General features: G+C 62.6%; 2 protein-coding genes across 7 annotated transcripts in view; both read left to right on the top strand.

The window, feature by feature from the left end:
• The window catches only part of TRAF3 (TNF receptor associated factor 3), a 92195-nt gene extending 83332 nt beyond the window's left edge, over window positions 1–8863 (top strand). For 5 of the 6 annotated variants that reach the window (XM_036306357.1, XM_036306356.1, XM_036306354.1 and 2 more), the window contains 2 exons: window positions 3056–3230; window positions 3962–8863. In XM_036306357.1, coding sequence (XP_036162250.1) covers window positions 3056–3230; window positions 3962–4533 — 747 coding nt within the window. In that variant the 3' untranslated portion in view covers window positions 4534–8863. The remainder of the gene's footprint in view (window positions 1–3055; window positions 3231–3961) is intronic. The other variant, XR_004967188.1, reaches the window with a different exon arrangement.
• A 4825-nt stretch (window positions 8864–13688) lies between these two features.
• AMN (amnion associated transmembrane protein) lies at window positions 13689–21038 on the top strand. Its single transcript, XM_036306446.1, has 12 exons — window positions 13689–13756; window positions 14385–14503; window positions 14611–14655; window positions 18703–18790; window positions 19022–19239; window positions 19373–19510; window positions 19617–19725; window positions 19817–19899; window positions 20075–20249; window positions 20325–20502; window positions 20680–20752; window positions 20828–21038. The coding sequence occupies exons 1-12, from the start codon at window positions 13705–13707 to the stop codon at window positions 20915–20917; spliced, it is 1368 nt and encodes a 455-aa protein (XP_036162339.1). The 5' UTR covers window positions 13689–13704; the 3' UTR covers window positions 20918–21038.
• Window positions 21039–21598: the final 560 nt, after the last annotated feature.

The following is a 21598-nucleotide window of genomic DNA, read 5'->3' as shown; positions in this document are numbered from 1 at the left end:
GAAGTTACACCTGTTAAAAATACCAGCAGCGTAGGAAACGTGGATAGGTAGTGGGTTCAAGTGAACCAAGACGTTGGAATCTGATGATGAGGTCATAGTCGCCCTCACTGGAAACCTCCGGATTCTCTCTGCATTCACTTCCTCTTTCGGTGAGAAAAGTTGGAATTTAATGTCCTTTTCTGTAGAGCTTAATCATTCCACTGCATGTGAGTTATATTTTAAAGCTTCTGTGATTGAATAAACCCATGAGGTCTAAGGAAGGCGGAAGCCAGGCTGCGGGATGGTGAGGTGAAGCGCACGGCGGCCGGAGGGGCTCCACTCGCTGGTGTCCTCCAGAGAGAGGACCTGGGGACAGGCTGTATGTAAACGGGGGCTCCAGCCGGCTTGCTCTCGGCTCCCCGCAGGCTCACGTGGAATCCAGCCATGAGGGGAGTGCAGTTGATCGCTGACCCTGCTGGGAGGTTCCAGCGCGTGGCTGGAGGAGAGAAAATCTGTCCGTCTCAGTAGACGCGGGTCTTCTGAGCCCCATGGGCTGCGCGCCAGATGTGTCTGTCAGCCAGGCGCTTCCTCTGCTGTCCCTGCAGGCCCCTCTCCAGCCGAGCCCGGCGCACACACACCTGCCATTACTTCCTTCCTCGGCTCAAACACCGCCCCCCCTCCCCCGCCCCAGCTGCCAGGAGAAGTTTGTCTTAAATGCTGTGCTGTGGCCAGAAATACTTATATCACCGGCCACTCTGTCACCTGTGTGTCCACAGCGCGGAGAAATGGGTCTTCTCCCCCACCCACCTTTCCTGGCTCTGGCTCCTCCTCAGACACCTCAGGTGTCAATGCCGCCTCCTCCAGGAAGCCTGGCGGACCCCACCCTCTCGCTGTCCCACAGCCCCGTGCACCGGGACCCACCCGGTGTTCTGACCCTCCAGTGGGCCCTGAAGTCCCGGACGCAGCGGCAGCGCCTCTGAGCAGAGGGTTCCCACGGACAGGGATGCAGACAGACTCGGGTGGAAGTGAAGAGTGTGTCAGCTTAACATTGGACGTTTTAAAGAGCCTTTTCCGTAGTTAGCAAGGCAGCCTGGGTATACTGTGAGGCCCAGGTCCCGCTGTCAGGAGGGGCTGGGAGGACCCAGGCTCTGGCAGTGGCGGGTCTGGGACAGGCGTTGCGGTGACAGAGGCCCAGGCGCGGGCGCTGCAGGCAGGCCCCGCGCCCGGTGCCCACGTGGTGTGTGTGCGGCCGCAGTTTATCTCGGCTCCGAATGCGTGTTCCTGAAAGCCCCACGCCCGCGCTTGGGATCTGCTCTCCTGGAAACTGCAGCTGCCAGGTGGAGCCTGCTCCTCAGGCCCGAAGCCGCCTGTGCTGGCTCTTCAGCGCTCGCGCGGCCTCGCCTGGCCCCTGCGCCAGGCAGTGCTGCTGGTCCGATGGCGGCCATTTGAAAGGGCCGTTCCCTCGCTGCGTGGAGCCCCCCTACAGAATTGGGTGAGCCTTGTCTGTGTACCCATGTGCCCGCGAGCGTGCCCGCGTTCCGAGCCGGGCCTTGCTGTCCGTACGGGGGCTCATTGTTCAGACACCACAGTTCTGTCCTTGAGGTGACCACACGCCCACAGGCCGCTGTCCCAGGCCCCTCCCTGTGGGGGTGGGGAGTGCAGGAGGCTCCGTGAGACGTGCGTGCGGGGCGTGTCTTGGGCCCGGCTCCTGGCTCCTTCAGCATCACTCACCACCGCCGATCTCTGCGGGCTCCTTTACAGTCCCTGGGAGCCCCCCCTGTCACCTCACAGGGCGAGTGCATAACTGCTACAGGCGCCTCGGGTGTGGTGCTCGCTAGCGCTGTGCCCCGGAAGCAGACTCGGGGGCCAAGGAAACGCCCACAGCCCCCGCCTTAGAGTAAAACAGGTGACGTGCACAGGAGGAGGAATCGTCTTTCCTTTTTAAACACGAGCCCCTGCCAGGCTTTCTTGGAAAGAAGAGGAAGAGTAACACTGCTTTTGCCCCAAAAAAGTAAGCCGTGTTTGTTCCTTCGTGGTTAGTAACAGCCCCCAAAGGTGCTGAAACTTACGTGTTTAAAAATAGGCTTTCAAAAGGGGAAGTGAATTTGCCCCTCCCCCCCCCCCCCCCCCCCAGTTTAATGGGGCGCCTTGCCCAGCCTCCAGGAGCTGTATGTCACAAATGCAAATTCTTTTTAGAAGTGAAAACCCTCTAGGCCCCGGCCTGGGCGGGGCAGTGGGCATGCCAGTCCTTAGCTGGAGTGCAGGCCTCGTTCCTCCAGTCCCTGCAGAGATGTAAATGGTCTGTGTGTTTCCGGGAGGAAAGGTTTTCTGAATTATCTAAATTAAAATAGCAGAGCCCGGCCCACGTGGCGCAGCGGTTGAGCATTGACCTATGGACCAGGAGGTCACAGTTCAGTTCCCAGTCAGGGCACGTGCCGAAGGTGTGGGCTTGATCCCCAGTGTGGGGTGTGCAGGAGGCAGCCAATAAATGATTCTCTCTCTTTCTCCCTTCCTCTCTGAAATCCATAAAAATATCTTTAAAGTTAAAATAGTGTAAAGCCAGAACTCGCTGTCAATAGCACGTGTGGGCCAGCAGTGTGGTGTTCTGTGGCCTGGAGGCCGTGGGACGTAGAGCAGGGAGCAGCGGCGGAGGGAATCCCCTCACCCCCCACCCCACCCCCGCCAGGGCTCCGTTCCCTCAGCCCTGGGCCCAGGCAGCCAGGGAGGAGGCCACACTGGCCCCTGCTGATGGCTCAGTGCCTTTCGGGACAGGCCTTCCAACAGGACCAGTGGTGTCACTGCAGCATGACCTGAGACCCCCAGGACAGAGGGACGCAGGCTGCCTGCCCTGTCATCGGCGGGTGAGACCCTGTGCCGAGCTCGGTCCCCTCTGGGAACGTGGACTCTCATTCCTCGTGTCTCCTGAGATTCACGAGAGGCCTGCGTGCAGGGGCAGGTGCGGGGCTGCCCTGGCCCTGAGCTGGCCGCTCCGCTCCTACCCAGGCTCTCAGTGGTGGCACGGCGTCTCCGGAGAGCGCTAACCGTGTTTGTCCTTTTGATGCCTTTGGTTTGGAAGCGAGTAATCGACAGCCAAGCAGAGAAACTGAAAGAGCTGGACAAGGAGATCCGCCCCTTCCGGCAGAACTGGGAGGAAGCAGACAGCATGAAGAGCAGCGTGGAGTCCCTGCAGAACCGGGTGACCGAGCTGGAGAGCGTGGACAAAAGCTCAGGGCAGGCGGCCCGCAACACGGGTGAGCGCGGGCGGCGGGCAGTGACATGTCTGAGGGGCTGGGACGGGGCGCACGTCGCAGACGCCTGCGACCCCCAGTGCGGGTTGCGGCTCAAACTTGAGGGGTAGGCGGTCCCCTCGGCACCTGGGGCCGGGACGTCCGTCACAGGTGCAGCGTATGCCCAGGCGGCAGGCCTCCTGCTGAGGCGTCTTCGGCTGAAAGAAACGGGTCCCACAGACCCGTCCCCTCGGTGCGAGGCCAGTGGGGGGATGCGGGTGGAGGGCAGGGCCTGCCAGGCGGTGCTCGTGACGCCCACGTGTGTCAGCTGGTGGTTCTGGGCCTGTGACTCGGGGCTGAATGAATGTTCAGTGTTTGCGTGAAAAGACTGGTGGTGAGAGGAACATGTGGGGTTGGACTGAGCTGCACGAGGACATGAGGTGGGAGAGGAGCCACTGGAACTCGGGGCACAGACGACCCCGAGCCTTGGGCTGGAAGGACAGGGGCGCCCTCCCTGCCCCAGCGGCTCCCCGTTGTGGATGCTGCAGAGGTGCCCAGGGACCCCAGGCTGGTGGTCTCAGCAGCCGTCACCTGGGTGTGTGGGCCCTTGTCAGGTCAGCTGCGTGGCGTTCGCCCTCCACTGCCAGGACCCTCGGTGGTTTCTCAGTGTTTAGTGCAGACACTGGTGAGGGTCGGCCTCTCCCTTTCTGACCCGCTGACACCCTCACCCTCTGTCCGCTCTGTCCGCCCGCCAGGCCTGCTGGAGTCCCAGCTGAGCCGGCACGACCAGATGCTGAGCGTCCATGACATCCGCCTGGCCGACATGGACCTGCGCTTCCAGGTGCTGGAGACCGCCAGCTACAACGGTGTGCTCATCTGGAAGATCCGTGACTACAAGCGGCGGAAGCAGGAGGCCGTCATGGGGAAGACGCTGTCCCTGTACAGCCAGCCCTTCTACACGGGCTACTTCGGCTACAAGATGTGCGCCCGGGTCTACCTGAACGGGGACGGCATGGGCAAGGGCACGCACCTGTCGCTCTTCTTCGTCATCATGCGCGGGGAGTACGACGCGCTGCTTCCCTGGCCCTTCAAGCAGAAGGTGACGCTCATGCTCATGGACCAGGGCTCCTCGCGGCGCCACTTGGGGGACGCGTTCAAGCCAGACCCCAACAGCAGCAGCTTCAAGAAGCCCAGCGGGGAGATGAACATCGCCTCCGGCTGCCCAGTGTTCGTGGCACAGACTGTGCTGGAGAACGGGACGTACATCAAAGATGACACCATTTTTATTAAAGTCATAGTGGATACTTCGGACCTGCCTGACCCCTGACAGCCACAGGGGGCGGATTGAGCAGAAGGCAACTCCTCGGGGTTGGAATTGCTGTCTCCACCGGGGTCCTCACGCTCAGCGAGGACCTTGTGGAGCAGGAAGTGCAGGAGGCGGCCGCGGGCCGGCGGGAGGAGCCAGCCGGGGACGCTTTCTATAGACTAGCAACACTTCACTGAAGAATTCTTTATCCTGCGGCGAGGAACACTGCTGTCGGAGAAGGCTCATTTCCATTTTAAAGGTCTCATTCATTAAGGTGGGAGACACATAGGCTCCGAAAAGAACCATGAGTTTTCCTCCTGAAACTTGAACACACACAAGACACACCCACCACATGCACACACGCCTGGGCTAGCTGGACATGTCAGCATGTTAAGTAAAGAAGAGTTTATGAAATAATAATGCAGTTCTGATATATTCGTTCTAAAGCTCCAGAGTGCAATCTTGTTTCAAATACAGCATATTGTCTATTTTTAAGGCCTCACCTGGTCTCTGTTTTAATAATTTGTTTGTCAGAAGACCCTGAAGTCACCTCGGTCTTTTCTGGAAGTCTCTAAATTCAGAATCATTTTTTAATTTAAAGTTCTAAGATAATGGTTACTGCAGACATTTTATTTTAAAACGTTGATAGACTTATATTTCTTGGAAGAAAATGTAAACTATCCAACACTGGTTATCACTTGTGATAGGAAAGAGAATATTCAATCTGTGTTATTTCTCGTTAGAAATGTAAACCTTCAATATCTGTCGTAGTCAATGACACTACTTCAAATTATTACGAAAGGAAATTGCTCATGGATGCTGTGCATCATTTCAGATTTATAATTGTTTTCACCCTAAAATAGGGCATTAGTTGAACTTCGGAGTTCTGAACAAAGTCCTGCAGGCTTTAAATCGTGCCCACGAGTTCCGACGGTCTCGATCGCCGACAGCGCCGGGTGGGCGGGTGACGTGTGCTGCAGGTGGCCACGGCAGGTGTCCCTCCATTCTGTCATACTGCTGCATTCTGTTCCGACCTCCGGAAGCGACATCTTTGCGTAGAGGTGGCGGCATCCTGTACCTGTGCCTTACCGTTGCACGCTGCTTCCCGACCCAGGCTCTGTGTGCTCTGATTCTAGGGAGTGACCGTGCGGCCAGCCTCCACGACCACGAGCTCTGTCTCACCGGCCAGGCAGCTCTGCCCCTGCTGGGGGGAGCCAGCTCCACCTCGGCTTTGGGGGCCCCACTGCTCAGTTACCCCTGATTATCACAGACCCTAAATCTCTAGGCCCAAAGGTGAGCCACCTGGTCTGGGCACAGGCGTGGGCCCTCGAGCATTCCAGAGACCGCCGCTCTGGGGCCTGCCAGGCCGACCCCCGGCCTCCGGGACCACCGCCCTCGGGAGGGTGGCCTGGGGGCCCCTGGGCCCAGCCTGCGCCCGCCCCACCGGCCTTTTCTCAACTCACTGTTTACCTTCTCTCAATGGTCCAACTGTGATTAGAAGCCGCGCCCTGCCTCCCCTCCGCTATGCAGCACGCTCCACGGGTGCTAACCGACGGGTGCTACACGTGACGGGTGCTTCCCAGGCCCAGCCAGCGACCCACCGCCTGCGGCCGCTTCTCCGAACGCCCCCCCCCGCCCCCCCCACGACCGGCCGGCGCTCAGACTGCCTGCCCGGCTCCACGGCTGCGGGCGGCTGGGCTGGGGCCGGGCCGCGTGTCTCTGGTGCTGCGTCCGCTGGGTGTGCCTTCGCCGTGCCTGCTGGAAGCGCCCCCCCCACGTGCCGCGTCCGTAAGTGACCTCTTGGGCTCCGAGCACCTGCCAGGCCCCAGTTCCAATGCTCAGTCTCGTCTTCTCCCTCCTCCCAGGACGCCGTGAGGTGAGGCGTCCCCACTCCCAGAGGAAGGACCTCCTGCGGGGCCTCAGGCGGCTGCAGGCCAGGGGTTACCAGCGGGACCCCTGCCACTTCCACTTTACTAACAAATTGAGAATAAGCACCACCTTGGTCCGGCCAGAAAGAAAAACAAAGCCATCCTCTTCCCTCCTCCCGGGGGGAGAGCTGTGGGGTGGCTGCTGGGAAGCATCGCCCGGTGGGGGACCTGCCGGGGGGGGGGGGGGGGCGTGTGCCCGGGCCCCCACCTCCAAGGAGCCCAGAGGACGTGGCGGGAGCGTCGTTCTGTGGCACTGGGGGTGGGGGCCTGTGGCCACTGCTGTGTGCCATCTCCCCTGCGTATGCTGGGGGCTGCCGCCGGGCTCTGCTCCTCGCGGCCCTGCCCCTTCCTGGCGACAAGAGGGCGTCAGACACGCTGTGACGGGTGCGCTTTCCCCTCGACTAAGTGCAGGTTTCCCACGGACAGTCCCGTACCTCAGAGAAGCCCACGCTCTCGGCTTCCCTGCAGCCTCGTCCCGTCCCGCGCAGGCCGCCGTGTGGGGCCTGGGGCCCGGTGTCCCTGAGGGTCTGTCCGGCTGGAGCCCCCTTGCCTGGGCCTTTTTTATGAGCAGGTTTTCCCATTTCCAGAGGCCACAGTGACAGCAGAGCCTGGGTGGAAGTTCTCAGACCTGTCGGAGGAGAGGGTAGCGCCAACCCCGGGCGCAGCTCGGTGTGCGTTCACCACCGAGGACCCGAGGGGCATCGTGGGGGCATCATGACGGCTGCTGTCAGGGCCCCAGGGCCCAGCTCCGCGGCCCCCCATGTGGGAACAGCTGGGAGCACGGGGAGCTCTTGGCCCCGCGGCTCCTTCCTGCCCTGTGACCTCAGGGCTGTGGTGGGAAAGCTGCCTCCCCGCGTTCCCCCCGCCCCAGGCCCTTCCGCTGCCCCGAGCCCCTGTCACATCAGAGCGAACGCCCCAAGGCTTCCCTGAACCTGTGGCCCCCTTGGGACCACAGGGAACACCTGCCTGTCTCCAGGGTCCTCAGCTGCCCGGGGTCGGGGCCCATGTCCCATCAGCAGCAGCGCCCGCTCATTCTGGGCGGTGTCGGGTCCCCCATGGCCGGCCCAGCAACCTGTAGCCGAGGGGCATTGTCGGCAGAAGGGTCTGGACAGACCCTTAAACAGCTGAGTCCCCAGGTGGGTCATTCCATGGTCCGGTCAGAGGATGTGGGGAGATAGGCAGGACCCCCCCTCGCACCCCGGGGTCCAGGCCCACAGCCCCTCCAGCAACACACGGAGTGAGGCCCGCGCTGTTCTGTGCCCGTCACAGACGGTCCAGCCCCGGCACCTCTGCTGTCGCCCCAGGGCGGGCTGGACAGGAGCTCCAGCCTTGCCCCAAAGCGCCCCTCTGTGCTGAGCGGGCTGGGCAGAGCTGACCTTTATGGGGCTGCAGCGGTGAGCGGGTTCCAGGGGCCTGTCCACATGTGTGAGCGCTGGTGACGGGGGTCTGCCACCCAAAGCCACTTCTCAGCCACGACCACGGCTCTGTCTTCTGTCGGCCCATCTGGTAGTTGTGGTTTCTCCGAAGTGGAATGTGGCTGCCAGGCCCAGGCCGAGGAGGCCGGTGGAGGTGCCAGGGTGGGCAGGTGACCTGTCGCTCCTGTCTGTCCGGGCAGTGCTGGTTGTCACCTGGGAGCCCGGCCGGGGGGGGGGGGGGGGGGGGAGGCAGGGCCCAGAGGCATCCTGGGGGGCGCTGAGCTGTGCTTGCATTTCATTCTCCGCTGCCGCCGTGCCCATGTCTTATGAACTCGCACAGGGACAAGGCGGGCGTCCGGCTGCACGGCCCCTGCTGCCGCGGTCGGCGGTTTATAGCTCAGTCCCCGCAGACAAGCAAGATGACCTTCACAGCAAGCGCGACGCCCCCGTTGGTAAACACAGCAGCGCACGATTCCCAAGGTTCCCCTGCGAGCTCTCTGTGGGCGCATCTCTGACCAAGGGAGCGTGCAAGCCCACGCGCACGGGCGGGAGGCGCTTTTAGTCACGTCCTTTCTCCGGTGGCTCACTCTTCAGTTCTTGCCCCAAAGACCAAAGAAGGCCCGTCTCTTACTTGTTTAATCTGCCTGTTTTACAAACCGCCGTCCGGTGACGCGCTGAGGGCCGTCCTGACTGCACGTGAGTGTGGCGACCAGTGGTTCACGTCCGTGTGTTCCTGCTCTTCTAAGAAAACAACAACAAAGGACCGTGTGGGTTATTGCTCAGCAATAATCATATGAGTTCGTACCATGCCTGGTTTTCTCATAGCATTATCATGTTTTCTATTTTTGTTTACTGTATATTGTGTGTGGTTTTATTTGGTATTTATTTGTGTTTGGAGGTCTTGCAATGTCTTTGTGTTCCTGATGCTAATACTGAAGTTTGTACGAGTATAGAATGCAAACCTGAAATGCTAAACTGTCATTAGAGGCAAATAAACCTGACGAAGGACTCCGTTTCTCCATCGCCCTGTCTCACAGGTGTGGGGAGTGGCCGCGGGCGGGGGGGCGGGGGGGCGGGGGGGCCTCATGCCGAACGTGGGCCCACACTTGGCGCAGTGCTCTCCTGTCACCACCTTGAAGTTCTTAACTTTTGGAAAAGGGGTTCTGAGTTTTCATTCTGCCCCGACCCTGCAGGCTGAGTGGCCAGTCCTACCTGAGGCCACCTGGCTGTCCATGCAAGTGATGGCTCTGACCTTGAGTCCCAGGGCTGAGCCAGGCACCAGCAGCCACGCTCAGGCCTGTGCCTGACCCAGAGCAAGCAGGGGGCCCTCCCGCTCCTGGGGCCCAGCTGGGCCGCAGGTCTGGGTCCTGCCCCAGTGCCCACTCTCCGCTGTGGGAGTCCAGGCTTCTTGAGCCTCAGCCTCTTCTGCCAGATGGGAGGGCAGTACCTGCCTCCCCTTGAAACAAAGTGGTTATTAAAAGCATCCCAGCACTGGCCTCGGGGGGGGGGGGGCCTGCTGGGGGTGGCATCTGTCAGGCAGCCCCTCCGGGCGGGGGTGTTGGGCCTGCGCCCTGTGCCCGGCCCCAGCTTGGTGCCCACATAGCCGGTCTCGGATCTCGCGTTTCTCTAGGTGCCCGTGTGTGTGTGTGTGTGTGTGTGTGTGTGTGTGTGTGTGTGTGCGCGCGCGCGCACGTGCACAGGAGCCTGCGTCTGCCTTGAGCTTCCCCAAATTATTGAGTGTGGGGGCTGCTTTCAGGCCTGGTACTAAGGCCCCGGGAGTCGCCCGCCCCTCCCACCACCCTGCTCCTCCAGTGTCCCCACTGCAGCCCACTCACCGCCGGAGTGCCCTGCTCACCCCTTCTCCACGTCTCCATGTGGGGCCCGGCCTGGGAGGGGCCATCGGCCTCCACCCACAGCAGGAAAGGAGGGCTCAGGAACGAGCCCCCAGAGGCCACTCCCACCCAGACCTCAGGGCTCACCTCTGTCCAGAGGCCACACTGCTCCGGCTGTCCCTACCCTCCCCACCCACCCCCACCCCACCCAGAAGCTGCTCGGAGAAGGGGCACAGCCCACGCCCGTTATGCTCCATCCACCCTCCTGAGCAGGAACTGAAGCCTGGGGTCCCACCTCAGCCTTGACCACACCAGGGACAGACACCAAGCGACCCCTGGATGGCCCGAGCCCGCCTGGTACTGCTGCCCAGTGTCCGTGGGGTTTCCCACGCCCCTGGCGGAAGCTGGACCCTCTCCTTTCTCCTCCTGGTTTCCCTGAGTCCCACGGGACAATCAGCAATGCGGCCCAGGAAGAGGGGCCCTGAGCTGAGGGCGCCCTGGGGACTGGCCAAAGGCTGCAGCCGCTTCTGTCCCCAGAGAGAACAGCCGTGGGCGTGGGGCATCCGGAGTTCCTCCCGGCCCAGCGTCCTGCCCTCGCTGAGGGCTACCTGGCCGCTGACCGGCCCAGGCCTTGGCTTTGGTCCGTGGGGTTGGGACAGTGGCTCTCCAGGGGGCCCATGGTCCAGGCCTGGGAGTGCCGGACGGCCTGTGACCCTCACTGCCTCCCTCTGCTCAGAGCACAGGTGGCCGCTCCGTCAGGGACAGAGGTGGGGGGACAGGTGGCCGCTCCGTCAGGGACTGAGGTGGGGAGAAGAGCTGGGGAATTGACCTGGGGTTGGATCTGTCCCCATAGAACTGAGAACAGAGAAAGGAGAGGGGCAGGAAGGGGGTGATTCCATGGCCCCAGTGTTCTGACTGGGGACCATGGCTAAGAGCAGGTCTGCCCACCTCCACCCCCAGGCAACAGGGCTGTCACTCACAGTGCCCTGCTGCCAGGGGAGGGCTGTGACGGCCAATCAGAGGACAACAACCCTGAGCCATGAGGTGAACCACACTCAGACCTCACTGAGCGCCCCGCTCCACTCCCAGCCCCCCACAGCTTTCCCAGGCCGCCTTCCCTGTCTGTGGAGAAGGCTGAGCACACGAAACCAGCACGAGGATGGTCAAGCCCAGACAGCAAGACAGAGAGACCAAGAGACCAGGCAGCCCAAGCGCCTGGATCCCACCGTGCCTGACGCAGCTGCTCAGGGGGCCCGGTTACTGGGAGAAACTCTTTAGGGCGTTGCATTTCCCGCCCGCCACACGAGGGAGCTGTGCCCATGTGGACCTGGGGGCGGGGGCACAGCGTGCCGTGCGCCGTGGCCGGCGTGGTCCAGCCGTGTGTTGCCCACATCTTTGCTTCTGGCTCCTCTTTGGGCCACCCTTTGATACGGGACCTACCTGCAGCCTCTGCTCAATATATGGAGGCGCCACCAAGACCCCGCAGCCCTGTACCCACAGCTGTGACTTCCGCCTTCATGTGGTGGCGTTCGTGCTGCCTCTTCCAGGAAGCCTCCTTTGCCTGCCCAGGTGGCCTCGCTGCCCTCTCTAGACAGCACAGTCTCTCTGAGAATGGCCTGCCCAGGTGGGGCCAGAGTGGGCAGAGTTCCAGCCCCTGGAGCTGTCCGGGGGCCATGCCCTCCCCTCAGTCCCCCCGCCTTGCAGGTCCGACCTTCAGGTTAGCTGCAGTGCTCGGGCCCAGGGCGAAGTTCCCCGGGCCTCCGAGCTCTGCCCTGAGCATCCGAAGTGGGTGGTAGGAGGAGGAGGGGGACAGCAGTTTATTGGGGTACAGTCCCAATCAATAGCACCACCTCCTTCCTAGGGAGAAGCAAAACAAAGGGCAAAACAGAGGTGAACCCCAAACAGCCCCTTTGTTCCTGGTCGAGGCCAGAGGATGGAGCCTCCTGTGAGACCCACAAACTCCAGGACTGGGCCTCCCTGCCCCTCTGGTGCCCCATCCAGCAGGAAAAAGTGCGGGTGAGGGGGGGGGAGGTGCTGGTGCATTTGCTCCCTCCTTCCCAGAGGGGCCATGCCCCTCCCAGCTCAGAGGTGAGTGCCCAGGGCACTGGCTCCCTCCATCCCGTGTGTGAGCGAAGGGTGCTGAGGCCCAGGCTGCAGGCGAGGGTGTGGGTGCAGGAGAGCGAGGGACCTGCAGGGAAGACGGGCAGGAGTTCCCAAGGCTGAGCAGTCCCTCTCCCACTGTCCTCCGTCTATGCAGCCACCTCCACCCGCCCTTCCTCCCCTCCACCCGCTCTAAGCAGTAAGCACCATCTGTCTCCCACCATCCACGCATCAGCCACCCATCTCCCCCCTGACTCACAGCCCGTCCCCTAGTAATCCACGCACCATAAGCCCATTGTCCACCATCCGGGGCAGCGTGTGAAATCTGTGCACCCACCCACTCACCCCACCATCCCATCGCCCTCACCACAATCCATGCTGATGTGCAGCACGCAGAGCCACGCATCCACTTCTCCAGGTAAGCTTAGCCATCAGCCAACCCATCCTCCAACGTCCCGTCATCCATCCATCCATCCATCTATCCATCCATCCATCCATCCATTCATCCATCCATCCATCCATCCATCCACCCACCCACATATCCCACACTCACAGGCGCCCACCTGGCCATCCACCCATCTGCTGTATCCAATAACCATCTCCACTCTCATCCACCATCTCTCTACTAACCGTCATTCACAATTCATCTAAACCCCAGTCCCCATTAATCTATCCACCATCAATCCATCATCACCATTCGATCGCCTCTACCATCCAAAACCCGCGGCCTTTCTCACTCCACCCATCTCACCCAGCCACCATCCATATACACCGTCTCTGCACACCCATCTGCACACAGGCCACGCCTGCACTTTCTTTCTCTCTCACCCATCACCCGTCCACTTATCCAATCGCCATTCTTTTTTTTTTTTCTTTTAATATATTTTATTGATTTTTTACAGAGAGGAAGGGAGAGAGATAAAGAGTTACGATGAGCCGAAACCGGTTTGGCTCAGTGGATAGAGCGTCGGCCTGCGGACTGAAAGGTCCCAGGTTCGATTCCGGTCAAGGGCATGTACCTTGGTTGCCGGCATATCCCCAGTAGGAAATGTGCAGGAGGCAGCTGATCGATGTTTCTCTCTCATCGATGTTTCTAACTCTCTATCTCTCTCCCTTCCTCTCTGTAAAAAATCAATAAAATATATAAAAAATAAATAAATAAAAATAAAAATAAAATAATAAAATAAAATAAAAAAGAGTTACGATGAGAGAGAAACATCCATCAGCTGCCTCCTGCACATCTCCTACTGGGGATGTGCCCGCAACCCAGGTACATGCCCGGTCATCGAACCTGGGACCTTTCAGTTCGCAGGCCGACGCTCTGTCCACTGAGCCAAACTGGTTTTCGGCCCAATTGCCATTCTTATCCTACCTTTCATCTACCCCCTCCCCTCTCCACCCACCACCCAACCTCCATCACCCACCTCCCCTGCACCCAGCCCTCCATCCCCACCCAACATCCGCCCCATCACCAACCGCTCATTCCTTCCTTCACTGGCTGACTATTTCCCATCCATCCATCGCCCTCGTCCGCAACCAGCACAGCACCCTCCGCCACGCCCCGTGCTCGCCTTGCCCGCCATCAGCGGGGCCACAGCCCGCCCGCCGGAGGCAGGAGGGCCCGCCTGGCGGAGTGGACACCAGCCCCCCAGGGGGGCGGACTTCCGCCTTCCGCCTTCACACCCGGACAGCGAGGGGGAGCCCCAGGTCTTCTCCCCCAACACACCCACTTCATGGGCAGGGGGGCGGAACGTGGGGGAAGAGGCCGCGGGCCCTCGGAGGAACCGGACGCGGCCGGGGCGGCCTGTGGGTGAATGTGTAACCGCCCGGCGGCCCCGCCCGCCCGCCCGGTCACGTGGCCCCGCGGGCAAAGTCCTGGGCGCCGGGCGGAGCGGGCGGAGCGGCGCGAGGGGCGCGATGGGCGCGAGGGGCGCGCTGGGCCGGCTGCTGCTGGGGCTGCAGCTCTGCGGTAAGCGGGCGCGCTGGGGCCGCGCGGCTCCCGGCCTAGGGCCCGGGTCCCCGGGGGCGAGCGGCTCCGTCCCAGCAGCCGGCCCCGCAGGTGGCGGGGGGGCGAGGAGCCCGGCCAGACGCACCCGCCTGCCCTGGCGCCGCCCTCATCCCCGCGGAAAGCGGTGGCCGCGCACGGGAGTCCGCGGGGTTCCGCCGCTGCCTCGGTTTCTCCTCCCGAGGCGCCGCTGACCTCCCCTTCGGGGCCCGCCCACCGCCGGGAGCTGAGGGACTGCAGCTCCGCTGTCCCGTCTCAGTCCCGGCTCCCGCCCCGCCCTTCCTGCCGCCCCTTCTCCTCCGCCGGCCCTCGGTGTCCCGGTGCCCCCCGCCGGGTCCTCTGCTCCGGCTCCGGGCCAAACGGGGGGCGGGCGTCCTGGAGGAGGGCACGGTTGAGCGGGCTCTGCAGAGCCAATAGGAGCTCCTCAGGGCGGGGCGGGTTCCCGCGGGGACCCCTCGGTGCCTGGCTGTGGGCCCCGTGTCGCCGCCGCGCCTCACCGGGGAGGTCGTCCCCCCCGCATCCCCGGACGGGAAGTCTGGGGGAGGCCCCGCAGGCCAGCGGCGCGGGGAGCACTCAGCCTCCGCCTCCCCAGCGCTGACCAGGGCCGCCTACAAAATCTGGGTCCCCAACACCGACTTCGACAATGCGGACAACTGGAGCCAGAACCGGACCCCCTGCGCAGGCGCCGCCGTGGAGTTCCCGGCGGACAAGGTGCCTGGGCCCAACCGGGAGGAGGCTCGAACCTTCGGTCCCGCGTGGTCCGGGGGGTGTCGGCCCAGTGGGCCCGCCGCTGAGGCCGCTTCTCCTTCTACCCGCAGATGGTGTCAGTCCTGGTGCGAGGAGGTCACAGCGTCTCGAACATGGTGAGGGGGGCGGGGCTGAGACGGGGGGGCGGGGCGGGGATTTGGGGGCGGGGCTAGGACATGGGGCGGGGCTGGGATGTGGGGCGGAGCTAGGACTTGGGGCGGGGCTGGGATGTGGGGCGGAGCTAGGACATGGGGGCGGGGCTGGGATGTGGGGGTGGAGGTAGGACATGGGGGCGGGGCTGGGATGTAGGGGCGGAGCTAGGGCATGGGGGCTGGGATGTGGGGGCGGGGCTAGGACATGGGGGCGGGGCTGAGACAGGGATCCTTGCAGCCTCCTCGGCCTTGGGGGGTGGGAACAGTCAGGGGCTAAGGGACAGGGGCGATGGCCCAGGAGTCCCCGTGGGAGGTGGAGGGACCTCCCACCCTGGCTGGACGGCCCTCCACAGCGCTCAGCCCCCCCCCCCCCCCCCACACACACCGGGTTTAATGTGTGTTCCTCAGGTTGGAAGCCTCTCCCTGTGACTTTTTTCCTCTTGGGCCCCTTGCCCGTCCCGTTTCTACCCTTTGCCCAGTCTGCTGTCGGGTTTGGTACAAAAACTATCCAGTTGTAGAAATTCTGTCCCACTGCTAGTTTGCTAGCAGTTTGAAAAATTAAAGCTGATTTGAGAGCGAGAAACGGATTTGCTGTCCCGCCTTCATTGGTTGCTGCTTGTGTGTGCCCTGACCGGGATCAAGCCACAGCTTGGCCTGTGCGGTGACGCTCTCACCAATGCGCTGCGGCCAGAGCGAGTTTGCTAGCAGTGTGTAGCAATCACAAGCAGGTTGTTGGCTTTTTCGGATTTTTCCTGCGTCGATGAGATGTGACTTCTCTCCCCTCCGTTATTTGGCCTGTTGGTGAGGTCTTCTGAGGCGGAGCCACCCTTGCAAGACTGTCCTCCCGCTGGGCGCAGGTGCCACTTCTTCAAACGCGCCCTCTTGCCTTCCCTCAGCCAGACTGACTTGCCCAGCACAAGGCTCTCACTGCCACCTGCTGGGGCACCAGCATACACACCTACCAGCGCGAGGTCCCAGGCTGCCTTCCCGCATTCCTGGGGCATGAACCCTTTGAACACCATGTATTTGTATTTTTTAATGTTTTTAATGATTTTTAGAGAGAGAGGAAGGGTAAGGGAGAGAGAGAAACATCAAAGAGAGATCAACATCCACATCCATTAGCTGTCTCCTGCACACCCAGTGACGCCGTGACCCTACTGAGGGTCTAGCCCGCAACCTGGGCACGTGCCCTGACTGGGGAATCGAACCGGTGATGGAACCGGTGACTTCTTGGTGCATGAGTTGATGCTCAACCACTGAGCAACACGGGCTGGGCTGAACACCATGTATTTTCAAAACACATTGTTGCTGTTAGTGAACTAGTACTTTATTTAGGACGTTTGCATGCCCGTGTTGAGTAAATGGGCCTGTACTTTTTCTTATCTTGGAATGTCCTTCATCTGGTTTGGGAATTGAGATCATCCCGGCCTCATAAAATGGACTGGGCAGTTTCCAGTCCTCCTTCCTGTTTCCCATAACCATTTCTGTAAGAAGAAATCATTGCGAGTTTGGTATACTTTGCCTGTAAAAACATGTGGACTGGGTATTTTGAAAATCGGAGGTCTTTGGCCAACATTTTAATATCTTTCATCCTTGCTAGCCTGTTCAAATTCTCTGTTGGTTGTAGTGTCAATTTTGATGTTTTAAACTTTTCTAGAAATGGATAGACTTCATGTTAAGTTTGTGGTCCTTTGATTTCTCAAGCTTTTCACTATCCGTTTCTTCCCTTGCCACGTGAGCTCTGCAGTGCACGCCACTCCTTCGGCCTCCCCCTTCCCCATCACATTTCAGTCCCAGCTTTTAAAAAACTTTAAAAGATAATAATACGCATTACCAATGTATCTCACCCCCACTTCCCATCTCTTCAGCCCTGGGCCCCTCCCACTCTCCTTCCCCAGCCTGTCGTCAGGACAGGTCCCCATGTTGCAACCTTCTCATGTCTTTTAGGCCTGAGGGCACTTTTTATGCTCTAGCATTTGAATGGGAGTTTGTCTGGATATAAAATTCTAGATGAAAAGTTCTTTTCCTATCTATCTATCTATCTATCTATCTATCTATCTATCTATCTATCTATCATCTATCTATCTATCATCTATCTATCTATCATCTATCTATCTATCTAAAGAAGTAATATGCAAATGAGGTCGGGACTCTGTAATGGTCAGGACCAGCTCAGGAGGAGGAGCTGGGTGCGGCCCAGAGCCTGAGAGATCAACACAAGGGGGCGCCTGCTCCAAGCCTCTGCGGCGTGGCTGGGGGCAGGTCCCCAGCGAACACACACACACACACACACACACACACACACACACACACACTGCGCCTGCTCTGAGCCTCCATGGCCAGACTGCAGCTTAGGGCCGCTCCCCATGGGGAGTGGGCCTAAGCCGTCAGTAGGACATCCCCTGAGGGCTCCTGGACTGTGAGAGGAGGCAGGCTGGGCTGAGGGACCCCCCCACCAGTGCATGAATTTCATGCACTGGGCCTCTAGTCTATAATAATAAAAGCATAATATGCTAATTAGACCAATGACCTTCTGGACGAAGCCGGGGCTGCAAGGGAAGCCTGGGTCCCGATGCCAGAGAGAAGCCGGTGCTGGCAGCTGGGGGAAGGGAGGCCTACGCTTGCACGAATTTCGTGCATCCGGCCTCTAGTATATATGAAATATTATTCGATTGGCTTTTTGAATCCATTGTTGTTGCTGAGAAACTGATTTCTGAATTTTTTTCTTTCCCTGTGACCTGGTCTTTCTCTCTGAAGTTTCTAGGATGTCCTGTGTCTTTGGGCCCAGCCTGCTGCCCCGTGTCTGGGTGTGACTTTCCTTAGGTCCCGTAGGCTGTCCATGAGGCCTTCCCATCTGGTTTCTTTCTTCAAATCTGGAAAAGTCACCTTTGCTGTTTCTTCAAACATTCTCTCTCCTCCCCCACCCCTTGGATCTGAATTTGACACTTCAATCTGGACCCTCCCATCTCTCCTGGAAGTTGAAGGGGAGTCCGTGGGAAGAGCCTGGAGGCCCAGCGTTATCCCTGAGTGGGAGCTTGTCCTGATTGGGGGAGCGGGTTCTCTCTCAGGCCTTCACTGCTGCCTTCTGGAAAGTTCCTTGGCATCAGGCTCAGGTTGCCTGGTGTTTGTTCTCCAGCTGCATGGAGACTCATGTTTCTCTCACCTGTTGTGCTCTTCCTTTCAAGTATCATGTTTTCCACAGTTTATACTTTCCCTTTGGTTCTTTACAAAAGTGAGTGGCCCCTGCCCTGGAGGCCGGAGGCTGCCATGCCGGCCTGCTCCAGGCTCCCCCTGGGCTGTGGGCGGGGTTGGCTTGCTGCACCCTCAGGTGTGGAGGTAGTTGGCCTGGGACCTCACATTCGCGCCCCTCGGGGTGTCAGCTTCCCAGTGGGTGCCTGGGAACAGCTGAAGAGCAGGCCTGCCCAGCAAGTGGGGGCCGGAGGCTGGGCCCTGGGCCGCAGCCCAACCCCCAGGAAGGTCAACAGGAGGAGGGGCAGGATCCTGGGGCTCGGAAGGGAGAGGGAGGGGCCAGTCGGTCCTTTGGCTCCTGGCCTTCCCGCTGCTGTATTTCCTCTGACACCTGAGGCCTGGGTTGTAGGTGAATGTTCCGGTGAATGGGCTGCCACAGTGGAGCCAGAGGGGACTCCAAGGCCGCCCCTGGCACCCCTTCCCTCCCTCACAGCGTCCAGGGGGGCCTTTAGACTTCCCAGCGCGTGGGTGCTTGGAACCCACGAGCCCTTGGCTTGTGCAGTTCCTCAGGGGTGACGGGTGAGGCAGTGGCCCTGGCTAATGTCACCCCAAACTCTCCGTGCTCCCAGGTCTCAGGGTAGCTGGGCTCCTGGGCCCGCGGCCCTGCTCCCTCGGGGTCTGCGACTCGGCCAGGGCGGGGAGCCCCCAGGCCTGCCTCGCCGGCCCGCTCCTCGGCCTTGGACACGGCGCGGGGTGGGCGCCCACAAGGGTCCTCTGGAGCCTGGGCCGCCACGTGCCCTTCCTCAGCGGCGCTTCTTGCAGCTCCTGCCCCTGGACGGGGAGTTCGTCCTGGCCGCGGGGGCAGGATTCAGTGCCGCGGACACCAGCGTAAACCCGGACTGCGACCCCGGTGAGGCCCCGGCTGCAGCGGCATCTGGGGGAGGGGCCAGGCAGAGGGCGTTGTCCCGAGGGGTCGTCCCAATTGGGGGCGTGGCCTGATTGGGGCGTGTCTGGGGGCGGGGCCTGATCAGAGGGCGTTGTCAGATGGGTCGTCCCGGTGGGGGCGTGGCCTGACTGGGGCGGGGTCTGCGCGGAGGGCGCGTCCCCCGCGGACCTTTGGGACACGTGTCCCCTGGTGCAGGCGCCCCCGCGCGCTTCCTCGACCCCGACCGCTTCTCGTGGCACGACCCGCGCCTGTGGCGCTCGGGGGACGCGGCGCGCGGCCTCTTCTCACTGGACGTCGAGCGCGTGCCCTGCCGCCACGATGACGTGGTCTTCCCGCCGGACTCCTCCTTCCGGGTGGGCCTCGGCCCGGGCGCCCGCGCCCTGCGTGTGGGCAGCGTCTGGGCTCTGGGCCAGGTGAGGGGCCGTGCGGGGCGGGACTCGGGCTCCTCCCCCGGCGCCCCCACCCCCGCGGTCTGGACACGCGTCCCGAGTGCTCAGCCGCTGTCGCTTCCTCGGCCTGTGACTCCGCTGTGACCTGGCCCCGCAGAAGTTCACAAGCGACGAGGACCTGGCTGGCTTTCTGGCGTCCCGCGCCGGCCGCCTGCGCTTTCACGGGCCGGGCGCGCTGAGCGTGCGCCCCGAGACCTGCGCCGCCCCGTCGGGCTGCGTCTGCGGCAACGCCGAGGTGAGGGCGCCCACGGCGGCGAGGGCTCCGCGCGGGGGGAGGCTGGCGCTGGGACAGGGCTGCCCCGCGCCTCGCCCTGCGCGCTGAGCCGGCTTCCCGCCTGCAGGTGCAGCCCTGGGTCTGCGCGGCCCTGCTCCGGCCCTCGGGCGGCCACTGTCCGCCGGCCGCCTGCCGCGACGCGCTCCGGCCCGAGGGGCAATGCTGCGCCCTCTGCGGTGAGCGCCCCTGCTCGGCCCCTGCGCGCCTGGCGGCTGGGCCACCCCGTGGGTCCCGGGCGCCGCGCCGACCCCTGCTCCCCTGTTGCAGGAGCCATCGTGTCGCTGACCCACGGCCCTGCCTTTGACCTGGCGCGGTACCGGGCGCGGCTGCTGAGCGACTTCCTGACCTTGGTAATGGCGCCCCTGCCCCGCCTGGCACCTCCCCTGTCGGGGACCCTGGAGCCTGCTCCACCTCCTCATGGGCGCGCCCACGCTTCGCCCACCCGGGCGCCATTTGCCCCCCCTCCCCCGCGTCCCCGCAGGTCCCAGGGGCGCAGTTCCCGGGCCAACCCTGTGCCCTCCCCAGCCCCAGTACCAGGCGCTGCAGGTGGCCGTGTCCAAGGTGCCGCGCCCACCCCAGCCCCGCGAGGCCCCGGGCGAGGCCGACACGGAGATCCAGGTGGTGCTGGCGGAGCCCGGGCCCGAGACGGGCGGCGCGGGGCGGCTGGCCCGGGCCCTCCTGGCGGACGTCGCGGAGCACGGTAAGCGCGGCCCGGCCCAGCTCCATCCCCGCGCCCGCCCGCCCGGGAGAGACTGAGCCCGGCTCTCCGTGGCAGGGGAGGCCCTCGGGATCTTGTCAGCGACCTTCCGGGAGTCGGGCGCGCCCGTCGGGGACGGTTTGCACCGACCGGGGTCGCGCGTGGGGCTCGCGAGCGGCTTGGCAGCTGCGCTGTTCCTGTTGCTATTGGTGCTGCCGGCAGGGGCGCTGTTGCTGCACCGCGCAGGGAAGCTCAGGTACGCGGGGCGCGGCGGGGCTCGAGTACGCGGGCTTGGGTACGCTGGGCGGAGGGCTCGGGTACGCGGGGCGGGGCGGAGGGCTCGGGTGCGCGCGGGGCGGGGGGGGGGGGGGGAGGGTAGCCGGGAGGGGGAGGGGGTTCAGGTACGCGGGGCTCAAGGGGTTCCCACCTGTAGGTGGAGGAGGCGCGAGGAGACGCCCTTGGGCTTCCACAACCCGGTGTTCGACGTGGCAGGCTCCGTGCAGCAGGTGCGTGGCCGGGGGCTGGGGGTGGGCCTCCCCGTGGCCGGCTCCACGCCCGACGCCCTGACTGCGCCCCCGCAGCCCCCGGCACCTGCACCCACGGCCGCCGAGAGCACCAGCCAGAGCTACTTCGTCAACCCGCTGTTCAGTGCGACCGAGACGGACGCCTGAGGGGCCGGGCGGCCTGACCTGCCCTCGCCCCGCCTCGCCCATGGCCCATGCGGGTCACAGCCTCGGGGTGCTCGCCTCTTGCCAGCCCCCTGGGGCGCCGCCAATAAAGGGGTTCCCTGCACCCACTTCTGTGGATACACCGCTGCGTCCCCGGGCTGCTGGGAGCTGGGAGGGCCGCGGGCGCCCTCTGTGGTGCCGCCAGGACGCAAGGAGGGTCCTCAGCGCTGGCCACGGGCCGCCTGGCCACCGCCAAGGGCAGTGAACGGCCTGCAGGCCCGAGGCTGCCTGTCGGCTGATGGCGCCCAGGAGGAGGCAGGTTTGCCCTGATGCCAAGGACCCGGGAGGGGCAGGGGTGGGCACCCGAGACCCCCGTGTCCCTTTCAGTGGCTGTGCAGGGACAGGGGGCAGGGGCAGCTGTGGGGGGGAGCTGTGTCTGTCGCAGCCAGGCCTTGCCCTCCCCATTCTGAGGGTGGTTCTGGGGACATCCCCCCAAACACACACACACACACACACACACACACACCCCGGTCGCAGAAAAAAACCACTCGGCTGCCTGTGTGTGAACTTGCACCACAAGTGGTCTAGCACCTGGATCCACACACACCACCCTGACCTCCTGTGGCGACATCACACCAGGGGCCAGGATCTACACCCTAACTCTCATCCTAACCCAGGTCCAGC

This window comes from Myotis myotis, unplaced genomic scaffold (assembly GCF_014108235.1).
Source record: "Myotis myotis isolate mMyoMyo1 unplaced genomic scaffold, mMyoMyo1.p scaffold_m19_p_41, whole genome shotgun sequence".
In the NCBI taxonomy this organism is placed as follows: domain Eukaryota; kingdom Metazoa; phylum Chordata; class Mammalia; order Chiroptera; family Vespertilionidae; genus Myotis; species Myotis myotis.
The sequence above is the reverse complement of the archived record's forward strand: the minus strand, read 5'-3'. Positions and strand labels throughout refer to the sequence as shown.

Excerpts from the sequence above, each read along its gene's own strand:
- AMN (XM_036306446.1), top strand. The coding sequence starts at position 13,705 with ATGGGCGCGAGGGGCGCGCTGGGCCGGCTGCTGCTGGGGCTGCAGCTC. Across the intron at positions 13,757-14,384 it reads GCTGGGGCTGCAGCTCTGCG|CGCTGACCAGGGCCGCCTAC; the intron begins GTAAGCGGGCGC and ends CCGCCTCCCCAG. Across the intron at positions 19,900-20,074 it reads TGAGCGACTTCCTGACCTTG|CCCCAGTACCAGGCGCTGCA; the intron begins GTAATGGCGCCC and ends TGCCCTCCCCAG.